Source organism: Gracilinanus agilis, chromosome 2, assembly GCF_016433145.1.
Source record: "Gracilinanus agilis isolate LMUSP501 chromosome 2, AgileGrace, whole genome shotgun sequence".
Lineage (NCBI taxonomy): Eukaryota > Metazoa > Chordata > Mammalia > Didelphimorphia > Didelphidae > Gracilinanus > Gracilinanus agilis.
In genome coordinates this window covers 9,318,243-9,337,998 of record NC_058131.1, presented here as the reverse complement: position 1 = coordinate 9,337,998, position 19,756 = coordinate 9,318,243, and the positions used below count along the sequence as shown (strand labels likewise).

The window sequence follows — 19,756 nt, the reverse complement described above, 5'->3', positions numbered from 1 at the left end:
CCAGGGGGGCTCCCGGGTGCTGCTGGCAAAGGAATGTGGAAGTAAGTGAGGGCCGAGGAGAGGCCCGGGCGTGAAGCAGGCTCGATCACCTGGACAAAGACCGAGCTGGATCTTGGTGGGGGGGGGGGGCGCAGGGGGGGAGCTGCGCTCGGCGTGTTTCTTTGCTTTCTTGCAAATTCGGGCCGGCGCTCTTTTCTCCCTATTCCACATGAAAGGAAATCAATCCTGGAAAGGCTCCATGGGCAGATACTAGTTACTGCAATATTCCCACGTCCCCTGCAGACGCTCCTCTTGTCTTCCCCAGGTTGCCCCGCGGCTCCCGTCACTGGGGGGCTCCCCGAAGCCGAAGGTGGGACGGGGGAGGTGGCTGTGGCTGTAGCCACCATAAACAGGCTATCATGTAGCCCCGGGATTGGCCGAATGCGGAGATACCGTGTTGGCTCCAGGCCCCCTGGGCCACAGTCCGCCCGAGCCCCTCCCGGAGCCCTGGGCGCACCCCGTAGACTCCCTCTTTCTCTGTAGGGAAAGGAGTTTTCCCTGAAGGTGATTTTCCACTCGGCAGAGGCAGCAATTCCCTGGAGAGGAGAGCTGCTAACCAGATGAATAATTGAGCTGCCCTTAGGAAGCTGCCCCAATAAAGCCCCGGAATGGGAAGGACCCCCCCCCCCTTGGAGGGGTCGGAGGGGGGGGGCTGCCGAGCCTCCCATAGTTATCTGCTTGCTCTCTCTGCCACAGAAACAAAGAACTGAGCCGCGGCTTGTGTCTGTGAACTGCCTCAGCTGGGGAAAAACCGGCTCTTAGTGTAAGACGGAGCGGCGCTCCCCCGGGAGTGACCCTCCGAGCTCTCGAGGGCCCCAGGAGGAGCCGGGCTGGCATCCTCCAGGGACACTTCCCCTTCCCACTCACTAAAGCCATCATCCCCGCCCGCCTTGAGCGGGGCCGCTGCGGGGAAACAGCCTCCCGCTCCTGGAGCCCCTGTGTAGGAGGTTTGGGGAGCGCTCCTAGGAGGGCGCAGCCTGGGCCTTTGGGGAGAGGGGGAGGGGGTTGTCTGTAAGTACTTCAAGCTTTATCTACTGAACTGGCTTCTGGGAGGAACAATGGGTGGAAGTGGCCCGGCACATTGAGGATGGAGCTAAGGGAGAACTTCCTTTAAAAAAAAAGACAAAGAGCTAAAACTAACCAAAGGAATGGGCTGCCTGGGGGAAGTGTGGTGGGCTTCCCCGCCCCAAGGTGGCCCCCAGCCTCGGTAGGGAGGGGGCGGTAAGCTTGATAGAGATTCCGCAGACTCTGTAATTAAATCCTGGCCAAACAGGAAAGGGGAGAAATAATGATGCCAAATCATCATCGCCACCATCCATAGAGCAAGTGAACGTTGGCAAAGCGTTGTGCCTTTGCTCTCCTCTTTGAGCCTCACAACCCTGGGAGGGAGCTGCTATTATTATCGTGTTACAAACGAGGAAACTGAGGCAGAGAGAAAGTTGGGTGGGTGGCCCAGAATCACACAGCCAATAAGTGTCCGAGATGGGTTGCAAACTTGGTCTTCTTAGGTTCAAGTCCAATACCACTGAGCTGCCTAAGGTGCCGAAATTCATGGCCTGACTAGCCAGTAGCTGAATTGACTGTGGACCAGTCCTGGCCCTTAGAGAAGAGATGGCCCTTGGTGATCTTATCTTGGCGCCCCCCTCCCTCCCCTTAAGCACTCTGCCTACTGAAGCCAGTAGGGAAATGCCTGCCTCTTGGACCGGAAGATTCTCCCTTCTTCCCCCCCAGCCTGTTGCCTTTCTGTAATATAGAATAACAGATGTTAGGGGGCCAGTGAGGAGGCTCAGTGGATTGAGAGACAGGAGGTTCTGGGTTCAAATCTGGCCTCAGACACTTCTAGCCATGTGATTCTGAGCACAACTGCCTAGCCCTGACCTCTCTTCTCTCTTGGAACCAATACACAGTATTGACTCTAATACAGAAGGTGTAAGGGGTTCTTTGTTTGTTTGTTTTTTAATGAAGGATTTAGAGTTAGAGGAACCTCAAAGGGCATCTGGTTTAGTGTCCTCATTTTACAGAAGAGGAAACAGAGTCCCAGAGACCAAAGCATGCAGCCACCTTTAACCCAAGTCCTTTGACTCCAAACATAGAGTTAGTTATCACTGGAGCCCCTAAGCTCTGGGAGGCTGATCGTCCCCAAATCAGAACTGGATGCCTCAGCACTGACTGCTGGTGGGAGGCCAAATGACCGCTTGGCAGCAAATTCTCCCATCCTGAGGTGACTCTTCGGGGTTCGGTGCCGCCTCCCTTCCCCTGCTGCTGCTTCAGAGGTTCTCTGCTAATTAGACCTCCCTGGTTTTGATCCCTCAGTAGGCAGGCCTAGAGCATCACGGTCTTCTGGCCCATCTTCCTGCCTGCCTCCCCTTACCCATGAGGCCACAGGCTCTTCCAGGAGAAGCCAAAGACGCCACAGACAGATAGGACTCCACAGGTGGGGAGCCGGTCACCTCGAATCCAGGCCCCTTTCTCCAAACACACGATTCCAGGTGGTTCTGGGGCTGGCCAGGCAAAGTCGAGACTGTTTCTCTCCCTGACCTTCTGGCTGAAAACCTATTTTTTTCTCTTGTGCTGATTTTCTTGCTGCGATCCTTAGGGCTGGCCTCAGAGATACAGCCTGGAAGAAGCCCCAGCGGGTGCTGCGGGATCCTTGTCATATTGAGAGATCCCTGCCCTGCTCTCCCGAGTGCTCCCTGATACTCCCAGTGTGCTCTACTTCCTCCTTCCCTCTGTGCTTGTCTTTATTTTCCTTTGAAGTTCGCTTTAGTTTGGTTTTAATCCATGTAACAAAACCAACTACATCTACTGGTGGATGCAGTATTTCCTTTCTGTGGCCCCCCCACCCCACCCCGAAGGTTTCATCCTAGACCAAGCTAAGCCCAATTCAATGCCTTTTAGAACAATGTTGAAAGGCACTTTTTTGTTTTTCTTTTTTCTTTTTCCTTTTTCCTTCCAAGCCTCAACTTCTGTGTATTGGTTCCAAGGCAGAAGAGTGGTAAGGGCTAGGCAATGGGGGTCAAGTGACTTGCCCAGGGTCACACAGCTGGGAAGTGTCTGAGGCCAGATTTGAACCCAGGACCTCCCGTCTCTAGGCCTGGCTCTCAATCCACTGAGCTACCCAGCTGCCCCCCACTTTTTTGTTTTTCTATCCCCTTCCCAAATGGTTCCCTCCCCAGGGTACCAGACCTTCAAGGAAAGAAGGATTTTGAAAAGGAGAAGAAATGAGCAAAATGAACCAACTGCTTCAAGGAAGCCTGACACTATTTGCACCAAGTCTCACCGTGCCAGTCTTCCCCACCTCCCCCAGTCCTGGGAAGAGCTGTCTCTGGAGCACCCCCTTCCCCCACCCCCCACTTTTTTTAACCCTTACCTACCGTGTTAAAGACAATACTGTATATTGATTCCAAAACAGGAGGGTGGTAAAGGCTAAGCGATGGGGGTGAAGTGACTTGTCCAGAATCACATAGCTAGGAAGGGTATGGGGCCAGATTTGAACCCAGGACCTCCTTCAATAGGCCTTGCTGTCTCTCCACTGAGCCACCTAGTTGCCTCCCCCCTTTTTGGGGGGACCCCAGCTTGATTATTTCCTAGTAAAGCCTCCATTTGGTAGCTGGTATTTCCATGTATGCGGCTGTCGTCGTGGTTCGCATTCTCCTCGCTTTGTTTCCATTGGCCGGTCTTCCCAGGCTTCTCTTTTTCACGTTTGTCATAACCGGAATAGATCCAGTCGGATGTTTTGTTTGCTTGTCTTTGGGGGAAGATGCTGAGGAACTGAAGTGCCGCCAGGCTGGGCAGGTGACTGGAGCCTTGGCCTCATGATGCAGAGTTGAAAGCTTGTTGGACCCTCATTGCTGGGAAGATCCGTGCACTGGGCTTGGAGGTAGATCCTGAAGGCTGGTGTTTGGAGTCACAGGCCTGGGGTTCAAATCCTTGCACTGCTGTTTGGGCCTCTGGCCAAGTCATGCCTTTCTTTAACTTCAGGTCCCTATCTGTGATCTCTAAGACCCTTCTGGTCCCAGACCCGTGGTCTCGCCTCACTTCCTTGGGCCTCAGTTTTCTCACCTGTAAAATGAAAGAGGTCTGCCTAGATGGCCTTCTAGCTAGCTAGCTGCACCCAACGACATTTTCCCCCAGATTTTCCTGGCTCCGTTCCCAGCATTCTCTCTGCTGTCTCATGGGGCCGAGGCAGCAGGTGTCCTCCTTTTCACCCCCTCTCGCATACTTGGGTTTCGGATCCACCGGACTGTTCCGGAGGGGAGTGCATGAGCTTTCTTTTTCTTTATCGAATATCCACACTCTGCAGGGCCAGAGCCTCTGGGTATTTGGCTGTTTACTTGCACCTTTAGCTTCTCTCTTTGGCTTCTCTGGAGAGCTTCAGAGTCTCTTTACCAGCCTTCGTTGACTTCATAAATTTAAGAAGGCAAATCCAGGTCCTACGGTTGGGCATTCTGAACATCCACGTCCTCTCTTGGCTCCAGAGTGGGTGGGAGATTCGGGAGATTTGGGGTTCTACAAACTGGGAGCAGGCGCAGAGCTATGAGCTCCGAGAAATGAAGAGGAAGAACCCTTCCCATCCTTGTATGCTCTCCCACTGCGTGACCTTGGGCAGGTCATTGTACCTGCAAAGTAGGGATGGGGCTGCTCCTCGCGCTTTGTGCCTCAGAGGATTTTTGGGGGGGGGTCTGATGACATCTTTGTGAAGCACATTGGAAACTTTGCAGGTTGTGTGTGCTATCTGGGGGTGGGGAGGGCAGGAATGATGCACCCCCTGGAAATTATGGCACGGGGGCTTGGGGGGGGGGGGCTCTGCAGGGACAGCCCCTATGGGCAGTGTTTGCATGTGACCTGGGGCAGCCTTGTAGTGTGGCTCACCTCCTTCTCTTGTTCTCTCTCCTCCCACCCCCTTCCCCAGACAGGCTTGGAGGGAAGCCCAGTTGATGGACCCGTCCCAGGCCGGATGGACCCAGGGCCAGTGTACCATGGGGAGGAACGGCGGCTAAACACTCCTAGGGCCCCTGTCAATGGGGCCGGAGAACCGGCTGGGCCGGGACTACTGGGGGTTGGAGGAGTGTGGCAGGTAGACCAGAAGCCTGATTGGGAGCCTTCCCCCAGCCCAGCTCATGCTGCCCACCCAGAAGACGCCCATGACCTCGTGGCCTTCTCAGCAGTGGCTGAAGCCGTTTCCTCCTATGGGGCCCTCAGCACCCGCCTCTATGAGACCTTCAATCGGGAGATGAGCCGAGAGGGTGGCAGCAACCTTAGCGGCCCTCGACCCGGCCCCGACAGCTATTCGGCAGGGGGAGAGGACCTGGATACCCTTCAGACAGCCCTGGCACTGGCCCGCCATGGCATGAAGCCACCCAACTGCAACTGTGATGGGCCCGAGTGTCCCGACTACCTCGATTGGCTGGAGGAAAAGATCAAATCTGTGGCTGTGGGAGGAGGGGAGGACCGGCCTCGGCCACCCGAGCCTTTGCCTCCAAGTGAGGTGGGCCACCCCACGTCGGGTCCCCTCCACCCTGGTGAAGTGGGTCTCCCCACGTCAGGCCCCCTCCACCCTGGTGAAGTGGGTCTCCCTGCTCCTGGGCCTCTCCATGCTGGGGAAGTGGGTCTCCCCACGTCAGGCCCCCTCCACCCTGGTGATGTGGGTCTCCCTGCTCCTGGGCCTCTCCATCCTGGGGAAGTGGGCCTCCCAGCCCTGGGTCCTGGGCCCCTTCTCAGCCCTGATGCTCCCCAGCTGCACTCACCCAACGGTCTGCCACTTTCAGAGAGTGCCCTAAACATCGCGAAGGAGAAAAACATCAGCCTGCAGACAGCCATTGCCATAGAAGCCCTCACCCAGCTCTCCTCTGCCCTGCCCCAGCCATCCCCCTGCCCACAGCCCAAGGCCTTATCCCCGACTCCTCCTTTTCGACCTCCTCAGTCTTACCTTCGGACCTCCTCGTGGCCTGTGGGCCCGCCTGAAGAGCCTCAGTCCTGTGCTTCTGAGAGTTCAGCCTTCCCTCCGGGAGCCCCCCGAACTGAGTTTCCTGAGGTCTGGGGCCCAGACACGCCCCCCGTGACCCCTTGCACCTCCTGGCCAGTCCCCCGCACTGGCCCGGACCCCATGGCTGAGCTGGAACAACTTCTGGGCAGCTCCAATGATTATATCCCATCGTCTTTCAAACGGCCCGAGGCTCTGCCCGCCAAGCCCAAAATCAAGGTTGAGCCCCGCTCCCCCCCTGCGCCCAGTCCCCGCAAGGAGGCGCCCACTCCGGCCTCAGATCTCGACACCCACCGAAAGGTCCAGTCGACCCTCCAACAACATCTCCATCACAAGCGCAGCCTGTTCCTTGAGCAGAACCAGGGCAGCGCCTGCCCAAGGGCTTCCTCGGTGCCGCCCCCTGCCCGGGGCTGGTGGGCCCCTCCGATTCCTGGGACCCCTCGGCCCGCGGACAAGCCAGTCAAGGAGAAGAAGAAGAAACAGCTGCCTGCAGTTAGTGGCCTGGTGGGGGGTGAGAAACGTGCCCTGGGGCTCAAGACGGTCACCCGGAAGATAGTGCAAATTAAGAAGCCCAAGGTGCGGGATGCCCACCCTCGCTTCATGCCCCTCCGCCAGATCAGCCTGGAAGTGTTGAAAAGCCCTGCTCCTGGGGACCTGAAGGCAGGCACCGCTCCTCCTCTGCCCACCTGCAGGGGCATCTCCGGGCCCCCAGTCCCAGCCCCTCCCCATGCATTATTTGCACCAGGTCCCTCTGGGGGTAGCCTTTTGCCCCCTACTCAGGAAATGGCTTGTCCCAGCCTTGCTGCCGCCCTGCAGTCTAGCCCTGCGACTGTCCCCCTGGTCCCTGCCGATGACAAGCTGGAGGAGCTCTTCCAGCAGTTTGAAGCAGAGTTCGGGGACAACTTTGGCCTTGCAGCTGCCCCTCCAGCCCCCGCCTGCTCCCCCGAGCACCTGGCATCCTGTGTCCTACGCCCTGAGAGCCCATTTCCTGGACGCTCCCGAAAACAGATGAAGATAGAGGCTTCCGGGTCTGTTGCTGTGATTTCCACTACCTGCTTGGAGGTGGAGGAAACAGGCCTGGAGGCGACACCCACCAAACCAGACCTTCCAGCCACTCCCAACCTCCGGGGCTTCTTGGAGTCCCCACTCAAGTACCTGGACACCCCCACCAAGAACCTGCTGGACACCCCCTCCAAGAGAGCCCAGGCCGAGTTCCCCGTCTGTGAGTGTGTGGGTGAGTCTTACCTCCTTGTGCTCTAACTCCAACCTGAAGTCCCCCTAGAGACAGTCAGGGCATGAGGTCAGAGCTCTGGAGTAGGAAGGGGTCTTCAGCCATCTCTCTCGCAGATGGGCAAACTGAGGCACAGAGTGAAAAATGATTTGGGCACGGTCATGGCTCTAGGAGGGAGGGAAATTATAAGCAGTTATCAGTAAAGAGAAAGAGAGAAATAAGGCTTCCCACCTTTCTAACTTAAGGTAAAATCTGGTTCTGGATCCCAGTACACACAAGATAAGATAAGGGGGCCCAGAGGGAGAGTCACATCAGGGAGCAAAGAGGCCAACTGAGCTCTCCATGCCAGCTTGGGGGCCCAGGCTGGCCCAGGTTTGTTCTTTCCCTCCCTCCTCAGCACAAAGGGACTTGCGGAAAGCATACGGTAGTACTACATTATGTGCTGGGAAGGCTTAGGAAAGAGTTTTGGATCTCCTCCCTTCTCTCCAGCCATGCGTTTGGTGGTGAGGAAGACCCGAGTTCAAATCCAGACTCAGACATTTAATTGCTGTATAACCTTGTACAAGTCACTTAACCTCTATCTGCCTCAAGTTACTTATCTATAAAATTAAGATATCAATAACTAGTATCTGCCTCCCAGGGTGATTGTTAGGATAATATGAGGTGATAATGGTTAAGCACTTTGCAGACCTTAAGATGTTATGGAAATTCTTTATTATCATCATCATCATCATCATCGCCGTCTTGTTATCAGTGTTATTCCTTGAATGGGCACCAGTGAGCTTCTAAGAGAAGCCTAGGTGGAAGCGTTTACTCCCAGGCTTCTTTATTCCATTGGCCTGGGTGCCAAGGCAGGACTGGAGTTAAGTGGGCTCTAGTTCCCCGCTCCATCCCTCTCAGCTCTGTCAAAGTCCCCCCGGGCCCTACAAGGTCTCAGCTTAAGAGAAAGGTGGACTGTAAGGACAAAAAAGGAGAGTATGAATTGATAAAGACAAGTTAGAGTTTCATGATGGGTCCATTAACAAGAATTCCATAAAGATTCCTGAAAGTCTTCTTTGATATCCTTGTGGAAGGCCTAGGTTATTGCAGACATTCAGACCGACCAACGTTAAGGGGGTAGAAGGTAAGATTTTGGTGGGGTCTTAAAGTTAGGGAAGCCAAGAGAGGAAGTATGAGGTGCGAGACGATTCCAGACAAGAAAGTCAGTGAAAATTCCCAGATTTGGTACATAGAGCATCTCGCGCAATGGCCAGCAAGGAGCCCATCGGTACTACATCTCATCACATGGAGAAGGGAAAGTTGTAAGAAAGATTGGGAAGGCAGGAAGGGGCCAGGTTGGGAAGAGTTTTAAATGTCCAACAGAGGGACACTTAGAAGATACTGGAGGGGACAGGGACCCGCTGGCATTTATTGAGGGGGAGGATGTAGAGTCAGACGTGAGTTTGGGGGGAAATCAATGATGGGTAGATGAGAGGCAACAAGACCAGTCGGCAAGCTCTCAAAATAATCCAGGTGTCTGGTGATAAGATCCTGCCTATACCAAGATGGTGGCAAGGTCAGAGGAGGGAAGGAAGTATATACAAAAGATATTATGACATTGGAACCAATAGGCTTTGGCCACAGATTGGATATGGGAGTGAGCGAGGGTGAGGAATTGAGGTTTCAGACTGGAGAGGGAGGGTGGACGGTAACAGGAAAGGTAGAGGGGAAAAGATGGGTTCGATCTTATACATGTTGAGTGTAAGATGGACATGCAGGTGGTGATGTCCAATAGAAAGTGGAGATACTAGACTGGGGACTAGGAGAGAGGAGAGGGCTTAGAATAGGGATCATAATTAACTCCGCGAGAGCTGAGAGAGAGAAGAGAAAACCATTGGTTAATTTCTTCTCTTTTTGACATTAGATTTGGGGGGCCCAGATTAAGTCTAGAGAAGGGCCGGCAGCCTGATACCATTGCTAAGTCGCAGACCCGTCCACTCAACGTGGGCTTTCGAAGCGCCTACTCTGCTAGCTGTCAGGGATACAGAGATACAGCTGAAAGCAGTCTCTTCCTTCATGGGGAGGGAACAGCAGGTAAAAGAAGTCAATACATGAGCAGACAAAGGAAGTACTTTAATGGAGACAAACAGGTGAATGTGACAGTCAGTAGAATGAGGGAAGCAAAGGACATACTTAGCTGCATCTTGAGTCAATCTAATGTAATGGAACATGAGGAATCCAAGATTACTCTGTCTGTAAAAGTCAGGGAAAGGGGATGCTGGAGAGACAGGGCCACCTGAGGACTGGCTGCCTCCCCATCTCTAGAGACCACAAATGCTTTCCTTGGGCCCCATGAATTTGATTCTTGACAAAGGAATTTCACCGTCATTGGGCTCCTATGCAATCCTGTGTGTTATTGAACGGCGGCCCATGAGAGACAGAAGGAATCCTCCCACCACTCCTCTCCTCCCCTCGTTCCTTTGGCACTCCTTTGGCACTTTTGTATATCTGAAGGCTTCTGCTTGCTTCCATGTCTCCTGTGCTAGCTATTCCTAAGGAGGCTGCCCCCAAGATGGCATGGGTGCCAGGGGAGAGAGGGGCTCCTCAGGTAGGATCCTCGAGCAGACCGGGGATCATTCGTCACGCATGTTAGCATATTCCCGTAGTGGGTAGCCTAGATGGAGTCCTTCCAGGCCTTGGGGCGTACTCAAAGGTATCCGCAGTCTCTAGTTGTCTCCTCAGAGGGGCTCTGAATCAGAAGGTTTTCTAGAGGCTGGAACAAGCCGGCAAGGTTCTGACCCAAATCCTGTCTTGCCGATGATGAACCGTGAATGGAGCCAGGGTTTGAGCCCATGGCCGCAGGTCCCCAAATTCTCATTCTTTCATTTGTGATATCACAGCCTCCCTCCGGAGATAAGGAAGCCTAGGAGGCCCAACCAGGCCAAGGGCATCCCATGTGGGATTTTAGCATCGGCACTCATAATTCCCATGCGGGTGCCCTTTCCATCCTGTCTTGAGAGGGGTAGATACCACCAGGGCAAAGCATGCAGGAGGGAGGCTCCCGGGGAGCCAGTTTCTCTAGGCGCCCTAGACTTATGGCAGGAGCTCAGGCGTGGCGGTCCCCAGGTCATGGCTGTCCTGCTCATTCAGTACCCGACTTCAGAAAAATCCCCTCGACAGCAATATAATAATTGAAGTTGCATGAATTCGTCTCCTTCGGCCCTCTCATTAACCCTGTGAAGTAAATGCCACAAGTATTATTGGCCCCATTTTACAGATGTGCAAACTGAGTGCGTTTTCCTAGGTCACACAGAATCCCAGGTAGGATTTGAACCAATGGTTCCCTTGAGCCGCCCATATTCTGTATTCCTAACTCCTGTCAGATTGCCTCTATTGAAAGACCTCAGGAGAGGGAAGGCAGCTCTTATTAGGAAGGACCGTCGAGTCCAAGAGGTCTCTCTCAATCCCACTCGTCCCCTCCGTCCCCCCCCAGTAAAGAATTCCCACCAGTATCCATCTCGGATCATCAGCCAGCCGCCCCTTGCTACCTACTCCGCCATTGCCAGGCCCCCTTCCTCTGAGGTCATGGGAGGCTCATTCCCCCAAATTGGCAGCTTGTCTGTTTCTTGGCCCCGGCACCCTGGTCAGCAAAGGGCACTCTTAATTGCTCCCCACTTGCTCCTGCTGTGGCCTGGAACCCCTTTGCTAATGGCTGCTTTCCAGGGCCCTGGCGCCAGAGTACCCAGATGAGAGGAATTACCCTGGAGGGAAGGAGCATACCTTCCCGGGATAATTACACTGGCTCGGCCTTTCTCAGCCAAGCGTGGCACAAACTGGTTGGGGCAAAAGATGCCTCTGACTGTTCTTGCCCGTAGGCAGCTGCTTTCTGGAGTGAAGGTGTCCACTGGCCACATCTAATTACATCCTATTCCTTGCTCTCAGACTTGGAGCGGGTAAGACAGGGCTTACCACCTCCGTCTCCGGGAGCAGAGATTCCCACGTCTATGTGGGGGCTCCCAGTGAAATCTAGACGTGTGTCTCCAGGAGAGGGCCGCGGGGCTCTGTGCTCAGGGGTCGCCAAAGCCAGGGCCCAGCTTACTTGTGGGATGGCTCGAAACTGGCAGGCTCTACTCTTGGGATTGAGACAACTCAGGTGTACACGCTGCGGAAGGTCCAGGTGATGGGGGAAAAGTGTCTTGAGCTTGTTGGTGGCCTCCAGGCTTGTGTGGCTGAGCACCAAAACCACTATTACTGTCATAGGCCACACTGAGACTAGCAGGGCCCAAGCGGGGAGGCCATGTCTGGAGTGCTGCCTTCCATTCCAGCCGCCATGTTTGTAGAGGATGTTGGTCAACTGGAGATCGATCATCCAGAGAGAGAGAAGGAAAGGGGAGTTTGAGAGAGGGATGTGAATGGGAGCTCTAGAGGGGCTGACGGGTGTGAGAGGGATGGCCCTGCCTCTGCCAGACCCCCCGAGGGCAGACCAAAGCAATGGAGGGAAGCTTCTGAGAGTCCATCGATCTCCATTTAAGGAACAAGCTTTGAATGATCAACCAGCCAGGGGTGGAACGGGCTGTCTCTGCAGTTGTTTCCACCTCATTGACTGGAGGTCCTTCTCCAGATAAAATCTGGATGGCCCTTTGCTGGTGTCGGCAGATCAGATTCTTGGGAAAATATCGGTGCGGGAGACCGTAGCCGAGTTTGTAGCAGGGGCTCCTCCAAGAATGGGAGGCTCCAGAGGGCAGCATCTGCTTTAAGGAAGAGGACTTTAGGATAGTGTCATAGCCTGGGCTGGTGAAATGGCCGGGGTGGGGGGCTACTGCTGGAGGAGCCCAAGGTCTGGGTCGGGGTCTGCAGGCTCATCGCCTCCCGGTCCAGGGCAATCTCCACTTTTTCTCAGAATAGCCCACCCTAAGCTTTCTGGGGCCTGAAAACCCGGGGAAACGTCCCAAATCCGGGAAGAGCCGGCCACCATAAAGGGAAGAAGGGGGGGCAGGATTCCCCTGAACTGCCAGCGTCCTGAGTGGGCGGGCTTCCCCTCCTTGTCCCATCTGCCGTCGTTTGTCAGCATAGAGGAGGTCTCACAACCTTTCTGGAATGGCTTCATCAAACCGGGAACACAGGGAGGCCCCGGTCCAGTGGACGCCCCCTCTGGGTGATCACTAATGCTAACAGTTCCGCAAGACCGAACCAGCCCAGGTGATTAAGAGAGATGGGCCATTTATGCTGGGCTAGTGCTAACTGGTGACTAATACAAGATTTCAGACCCTGAGGGGCCTCCCCTTCTCTCACTGCCCATCAGCGTGGATAGACACGGACGGGGCGAAGACTCTCAGGCTAGAGGTGGCAGGAGTGAAGAAGCTGAGGGCCAGGGAGGTGCCATGATCTGCCCAACGTCCAACAGGTACTGTAGAGCAAGGCTCCATGGTACCACATTGCCTCCAACTCCAGTGAAATTCTGGAGTTGGGAGAGTTCCGTAGATTGAGTGTTACCGGGAACTTGAAAGGCCCTTGATTTTTAGCTCCCTCATTTTACAGTGGAGGAAACTGAGGCAATAGAAGTTAAGAGTCTTGTCACTAAAAAACAATAACAACAAATTTTTTTTAAGAATCCAGAAAATGGGCTTCACTAATAAAGGTAGAACAGATGATTCTGCTATACCTGGCTCCGGTCAGAGCACATCCATGACATTTACCCATCTGCAGCCATCTTATCCACCCATTACCGAACAGTCAGGGGAACCCCAACTTCTCAGTGTGACCCTTTCCATTTCGGGGCAGCTCTCCTCAGTAAGCGGTGCCTCCTGCTCTCCAGCCCAAATCAGCCTCTTTGGCTCGCTCCTCCATTTCTCCTGGTCCTGCCCTGCCTGCTAGAACCAAAGGGAACAAGTGAATCCCTCCGCCATGGTCTTCCTCCCAGTCTTGAAGGAAAGCCACCCGGGCCCCTCACGAATCTTCTTTTCTGCAGTTCCTCCCAACGGCCTTTCTGGGACGCGGAATCAAAGTTCGTCGTCTTCCGACTTTGCTTTGTCTTCATTTGCCTTGGCCGGTTCCCAGCATCCTCACTGTTGATCTCCCTGTCCTCTCGCCTTCAGGGCCGCCGCTCCTTCCCGAGGCACTCTCTTCTTTTGCACCCTCGAGCCCGGCAAAGCCAGCACCCGTGTAGCCCTATCTTGTAAAGGCAATCTTGTTGCCTGCACTCCCTGGTTCGGGGCCTCCGCTGCTGGGTTGCCTGGGCCGCTGCTGCCAAATCCAAGTCCCTGCTAGCACTCGGTCATTGTTCTGTGGCCCAGTCCTCAGCCCCCAGACCTTTCTTTCCCACAGAAAGGCATTCCTTTTCCTTCTGCCTCGGAATCTCCCAAGCTTGCTTGGGGGGGAGGTCAGGCAGATGAACCCGAGCCCCTCTCGGAGCTTCTCTTTCTGAAAGGGAGAATGAAAGGGCAGATCCAGCGGCTTCTCCCAGCTCCTTACCCTGAAAAGGGAAAGATTCATAGCTCCCTCCTGGATGAGGGCAGCCCCCAAGGGACTTGGCATGTCTCGCACTCTCTACCTTCTCTGGCAAGAAGATTCACATAGCTCGTGCTCACCTACCCACATCTCTATAGCCGAGTCTCAGATCGATCCATACTGTTAGTCCTGACCTCCTGTAAACACCCTGGCTATGTGGCCAGCCTGGGAACCGGGGACAGGGAGGAAGGAGGCAATTCATAGTAGGTCTTATGGTGCAAAAACCAATTAGGATAGGGGCAGCTGGGTAGCTCAGTGGATGGAGAGCCAGGCCTAGAGACAGGAGGTCCTGGGTTCAAATCCGGCCTCAGACACTTCCCAGCTGTGTGACCCTGGGCCAGTCACTTGACCCCCATGGCCCACCCTTACTGCTCTTCCACCAAGGAGCCAATACATAGAAGTTAAGGGTTTTAAAAAAAAAAAACAATTAGGATGCCCCGAGCAGGACCAGAGCAGAGGTGATGGTACTTCCAAGGATGTCACTAGTCGAACCCAGGCCCAAGTAATCTATTTTAAGGTAGCCGAGGGGCCCCAGCTCTCTCAGGCGGCCCTCTCTGACCCCCGGGTTAATATCCAATTGATCTCATTCGTGGTCCTGGGCTCAGCGGCCAAACCTGCACGTGTCTGGGAGGTCCAACAAGTGAAGGTGCCAGATTGTGGCCTGCCCCAAAGGCCAGCTCTTAGTCTGTGGAGCTCAGAGGAAGACCCGAACTCGCCTTCATCCAGGGTCTCAAAATCTGTCACCTAGAGGAGCCCCCAGCTAACTGCCCATAATGAGGCTTATTGACCCTCTTTTCCCATCCTCCCTCTCCTCACCAGCAGTCAAGCTTTCCTTAGCGACTCGTTATGTGCACAAACGCCAAAGTAGGTCAGCCCCAGCCTTTCCTCAGTTTACCCTTTTTTAAAACCCTCACCTTCCGTCTTAAAATCCGTGATCCATTGGTTCCTAGGCAGGAGAGTGGTGAGGACCTTGCGATGGGGTTTCATTGGCTTGGCCCGTAGAAATTGTTAGAGTCCCGATTGGAACCCAAGACCCCCTGCTTTAGGCCTGGTTTTCAATCTGTGGAGCCACCTAACTGCCCCCACCCCATTTATTCTTCCTTTCTGGGGCCGCCATCACTCCTTTGGCTGATCTCGGATGCTTCTGTCCTCAGCCTTATCTTTGACCTTATTCTTCACGCCCACCACCAAGTCCTGTTGTTTGTGGATTATTTCAGAGCCTCCTGATAGGTCTTCCGTCTCTACCACCTTCTACTCCGGTCCACTGACTGCTACTGCCATTTGCATGTTACCGATTCTGGGCAAGAAGGCCTGCTGGTTCCTCATTCTCCACAGGGCCAGGTTTCCATACTTGGCTCATCCTTCAAGGCTCCGCTTCTTTCATTTCCGTCGTGCTTCTCCGACCTTATCTTCCAGACCTACGGCTCTGCTTCCCAGCACGCTGCCCTTGTCTCTGGACTTTGGCTCCCACTTTTCCCTCGAGTGTCCTCTCCCTTCTGATGGGACGTGAGCTGTCAGATCCCGAGTCATGAGTGCCACCTGCTCTGGGAGTCTCCTCTTGGACTGCCCAGACAATAACCACCTCCCGCATGGCCCGCGGGACCTGTCATTGCTTCATGGCTTTAGATCCCCAGTTTGTCCGCTCACGTGTCCCGGGCAGCTAGCAGAAGCAGCGCTTCCACAGCCTCCTTCGGGGAATCGGGAGAGATGTTGGGAGCCACGCCGGGCTCTAGACAGTGAGGGGCTCCCAGGGGCCTTCGCAGCACCGCGTTCATCACCTTCCCCAGAGTCTGGTTAGGCAAGCGACTGTGAGGCAACTTCAGTGTCAGCCGGCCCACGTCTCAGCTTCTTGCTCATCAGAGCTGGCGAGGCCTGCCTCGGTGGTTACCCAATGTGGCTGCCTGGCTTATCTGCCTTCCTACCTCCAGAGAAACAGCAGGAGCTGGTCCTTGCAGGGCTGGCCTTTGACACAACATCTGGGGCCAAGTCCTAGTTCTTGATCACATTTGTAAAGCTCTAAGCACAGTGCCTGGGGCATAGAAGGTACTTAATGAATCCTCCCTCCCTCCTTTTCTCCCTCCCTTCTTTCCTTCATCCCTTCCTCCCTCCTTTCTTTCCTTCCTCCCTCCCTCCCTTTCTCCCTCCCTTCCTGCCTCCCTTCCTCCCTCCTTCCTTCCTCTTTTCCTCCCTTCCTTTCTCCCTCCTTTCCTCCTTTCCTCCCTCCCTCCCTTCCTTCCTTCCTCTTTTTCTCCCTTCCTTTCTCCCTCCTTTCCTTCCTCCCTCCCTTCCTCCCTCCCTCCCTCCCTCATACCTGCTTGGGAGTTGCTGGTCTGTACATGTGCAGACTATTATGCTGATGGCAATCACGGGTGTCCAGAAGAACTTGCTCTGTGGCAATTGTGGAGGAAATTAAGAAAAGATCGTCGTGCCCTCGCGGAGCTTAGATTGGGGCTGGGGGAGACCCACGAGGGACCTGGTGGCCGGGAGGAGTGTTCTGGTCAGCACAGTCGTTGCCATTTCCTTTCCTTGAGTGGCGGAGCTGTTCTCAGTGTCATTCTGGGAGCTATAATTGGGTCTGGGTCTCGCTTCCCTACCACTCCGAAGCCCAGAGTCCCAGGAAAGGAGCTTGCAGAGCCGGGGAGGAGAGAGAGGCTGGGACATGGCCCGGAGTGGGGACACGCTGACTCAGTTTATCACACACACATTTGTTCTGAGGACTCCGGTGGACTCATCAGGGACAGCTTCGACGTCCAGGATCCGCCTCCTGTTTTCCCTGGTCGCCTCTCGCCGTTCCGGGCCTTGGGAGGAGGGCTCAGGCCTTGGTCCTCGTGTGCCTGCGGGATGCCGTGGGAAAGGCTCTCACTGGCCCCCGTTGCCGCCCTTCAGATTTGGTCAGGGGATGTGGGTGGCCTCCAGGGTCGTCCCAGGGAGGCTGGAAGCGTCAGAGCGCAGGCCTGAGCCCCGTCTGGCCACATCTTAGTACTCTTGTAAGAAAGGGCGGCCTCTGCCCCTGAGCAGCCGCCACGGGACGGCAGAGACGCAGGTCCCTTCGGCAGGTCGCCTTCCTCTCGCTTATTTTGGAGAAGCTGGAAACAAAGAACTCGGGAAGGCTTGAGCGGCATCTGCCCGGCCCAGGCCAGAGGGGGGCCCCCGCTTGGTCTCCCCAGGCCTCGGCGTGCTTCTTGGTCACGGAAGCGCTTCAGTGTTTGGCAAGCTAACCGAAGTGCCGCCCGCTTCAGGCGCGGTTTTTACTTCTGAACAGACACCCAGGCAAGGTGGTGTGCTTGGGAGAAAAAGATTGTTCGTTTAGCGGAAAGGAGGGCGAGTCGCTCCGTGAGTTTGGCTCTGAGGGGGATCCCTGAAATGAAGCAGCTCTTCTGCCTCTCTGATCCTCTGGCTCACCTTGTTGGCTTTGGGCCATCTTTTGGTTTCTGCTGCATTTCCTTCCCTCAGTGGTGCGTCCTGGGAGTCCTCCAGCTTTCTCTGAATTCTCCATATTTGTCTTTCTTTAGTTCTTTATTTTTTTTTAAACCCTTAGCTTCTGTGTATTGGCTCCTTGGTGGAAGGCTGGGCCATGGGGGTCAAGTGACTTGCCCAGGGCCACACAGCTGGGAAGTGTCTGAGGCCGCATTTGAACCCAGGACTTTCAGAAGTCTCTAGGCCTGGCTCGCAATCCACTGAGCTACCCAGCTGCCCCCTAGCTGAGTCTTCTAAACAACATCCTTGGCAAATAGTACTGTAAGACTGTGAGCTTCTCAGGGGCAAAGGCGGCCCTTTGCGCGGTGCCTGGTATGCTGTAAGGGCTTAATACACGTTTGCTGAAGGGCAGCTGAGCGGCCCTGAGTGAGTCACTTTACCCCAAGGGCCCAGCCTTGCCCAGGTTCAAAGGTATTGGAGCGAAAGGGTGGGCCAGTTTTGTGTTCCAGAATTCTTCCATTCTTTCGCCATCCATCCACTTTTGTGTGAGGGCGAGCCAGGACCTGGGAGGCCGCCTCTGAGGGTGATTTCCATTTGGAGACTCCCTGAATGATGAACCCCGTCCGAATAGCAGCATTTGAATGTGTGTGTGAATGGCCACGCCGGCGGGGGCCTCCCCAGGGGCACCTGCCCTCTGCGGCAGTGACTCGCTCAGGGCCACACATCCTGCCTCCTCTGCCCTCCCAGGCAGACTTCCTGGTTTCCTTCGGGTCTCCCTGGGCTGAAGCCGCACCTTTCAGAGGAGGCCTCTCTGCGCTCCGCAGCCTTTCCTTCCTCCCCCAGGGAGATGCTCTCTGGTCTTGCTCGGAGGCTCAGGGGCTCCCTCTCTTTCCCCTTTCGCATCCTCCGCTCCCCGGGCAGCGGCTGGCACACGGGAGGCATTTACACAGTGTCACCCATGAATTGGACTAATGCTTGGCCCCGAGGGGAGATCGGGGGGCCCCGGAGGCCCCCCTGCGTGAGGACGATGGCGAGGAGAAGCGTCTGGGTGGAGATGGTATGTGTGCCAGGCACCGGGCTGAGCCCTTCACAGGTGAGCCTCAGAGGTGCCGTTCTTCTCGTCTTCTCGGGTCAGCCATTTGGCGGTTGTGCCAACCCTCCAGGACCCCATTTGGGCTCTTCCCGGCACAGATCCTGGAGCCGTTGGCCGTCTCCTTCTCCGGCTCATTTCGCAGATGAGGAATCGAGGCAAACAAGGTGAAAGGAACTTGTCCAGCGTCACCCAGCGAGTGAGTGTCTGAGGCCGGATTTCAATTCAGGAAGTTGTCTTCCTGACTCCACGCCTGGCACTCCGACCACTTGGCCACCCAGCGGCCCTTTGGCCTCATTTTACGGATGACAGAACTGGACAAAAACAGGTTAAGTGACTTTCCCAGGGTCACACAGCGAGTTAGTGAGGCCGGATTTGAACTCAAAGTCTTCCTGACTGACTCCAGGGCCCGAGCTCTATCCACTCTACCACCTCCCCGCCTCCTCATGCAAAGGAATGAAGTAAAGGGACTCCCTTCAGGCCCAGGTTGGCCTTCGATGGCACGACCTCCCTCCGGGGTTGAGCTCTGGTGTTTGGGGACTCCACGATCTCTCTCACCCTGGACCGCTCGCTCTTTCCCTTGGTTTAGCACCACCAATCAGTGGCGCTCCTCTGCCTCACCTCCCCCCCGGCCACCCCCCGGCCACCCCGGCCACCCCCCAGTCCCTTGGAAAGCTGCAGGCCGGCTCTCCTTCCCAAGGCCCTGGTGCCAGGTGCCTCCTCATGCTCTCCTTTCTGCTTGGGCCCCGCCCGCCTGGGTTCCTCCCACCCCTGGGGCCGCTCTTGCTAGCGAAACCTGTCAGATGACTTTTGGGGATGGCGCCGCCGCCCTCCATTCTCCATCCCTTGCCTGGCTGACCCGGAGGATGAGAAGAGGGCCTGTGGCAGTCGCTGCCGCCGCCCTGGTGATCCCCCAGAAGGAAGCGCATTAGCGGCCAAAGCCCCGGACACACGATCTCGTCTGGGCTTTGCTGTGCCCAGGGAGGGGCTGTTTCCTCCGCGTTACAGGAGTCCTCCCTGCGCTCTCCCGTCCAGCCCTTGCAGACCTCAGTCTCCTCAGCTGTAACTTGAGGGAAATGGAGCGTTTAGTCTCTGTCCGGCCCTCGCTCTAAGACCTCTCCTGAGCACTGGTTTCCTCCACTTAGTCAAGTGAGGATAATAATAATCCCTGCCCAGCCTGCCTCCCAGGCCCTGGGCTGCCCCAAGGAGGCCTGCGTGTGCTACAGGGAAAGGGCCCACGGCATGGCGGTGGGTCTCAGTTTCCTCATCTGCAAAAATTAGATCCAAGTCCAGTGGTGTAGAGGAGGCAGCCCCCGATCCCATGAATCTGCCATTTGAGAGCTCTCTCTCCCCGACCCCCTTCTATCTCTCTTTGTCCTCTCCTTCCCCTCTAGATGCTTCCTTCCTTCCTCCCTCCCTCCCTCCCTTCCTTCCTTCCTTCCTTCCTTCTTCTTTTCTTTTCTTTTCTTTTCTTTTCTTTTCTTTTCTTTTCTTTTCTTTTTCCTTTCTT

The 19,756-nt window shown here is 55.4% G+C and overlaps 1 protein-coding gene across 1 annotated transcript in view; it reads left to right on the top strand.

Annotated features, from left to right (window-relative positions):
* Positions 1-19,756, top strand: part of TET3 (tet methylcytosine dioxygenase 3) — a 116,529-nt gene that overhangs the window by 69,985 nt on the left and 26,788 nt on the right. Inside the window, exons 4-5 of the mRNA XM_044659250.1 lie at positions 4,952-5,499; positions 5,695-7,256. Of these exons, the coding sequence (XP_044515185.1) occupies positions 4,952-5,499; positions 5,695-7,256 (2,110 nt within the window). The remainder of the gene's footprint in view (positions 1-4,951; positions 5,500-5,694; positions 7,257-19,756) is intronic.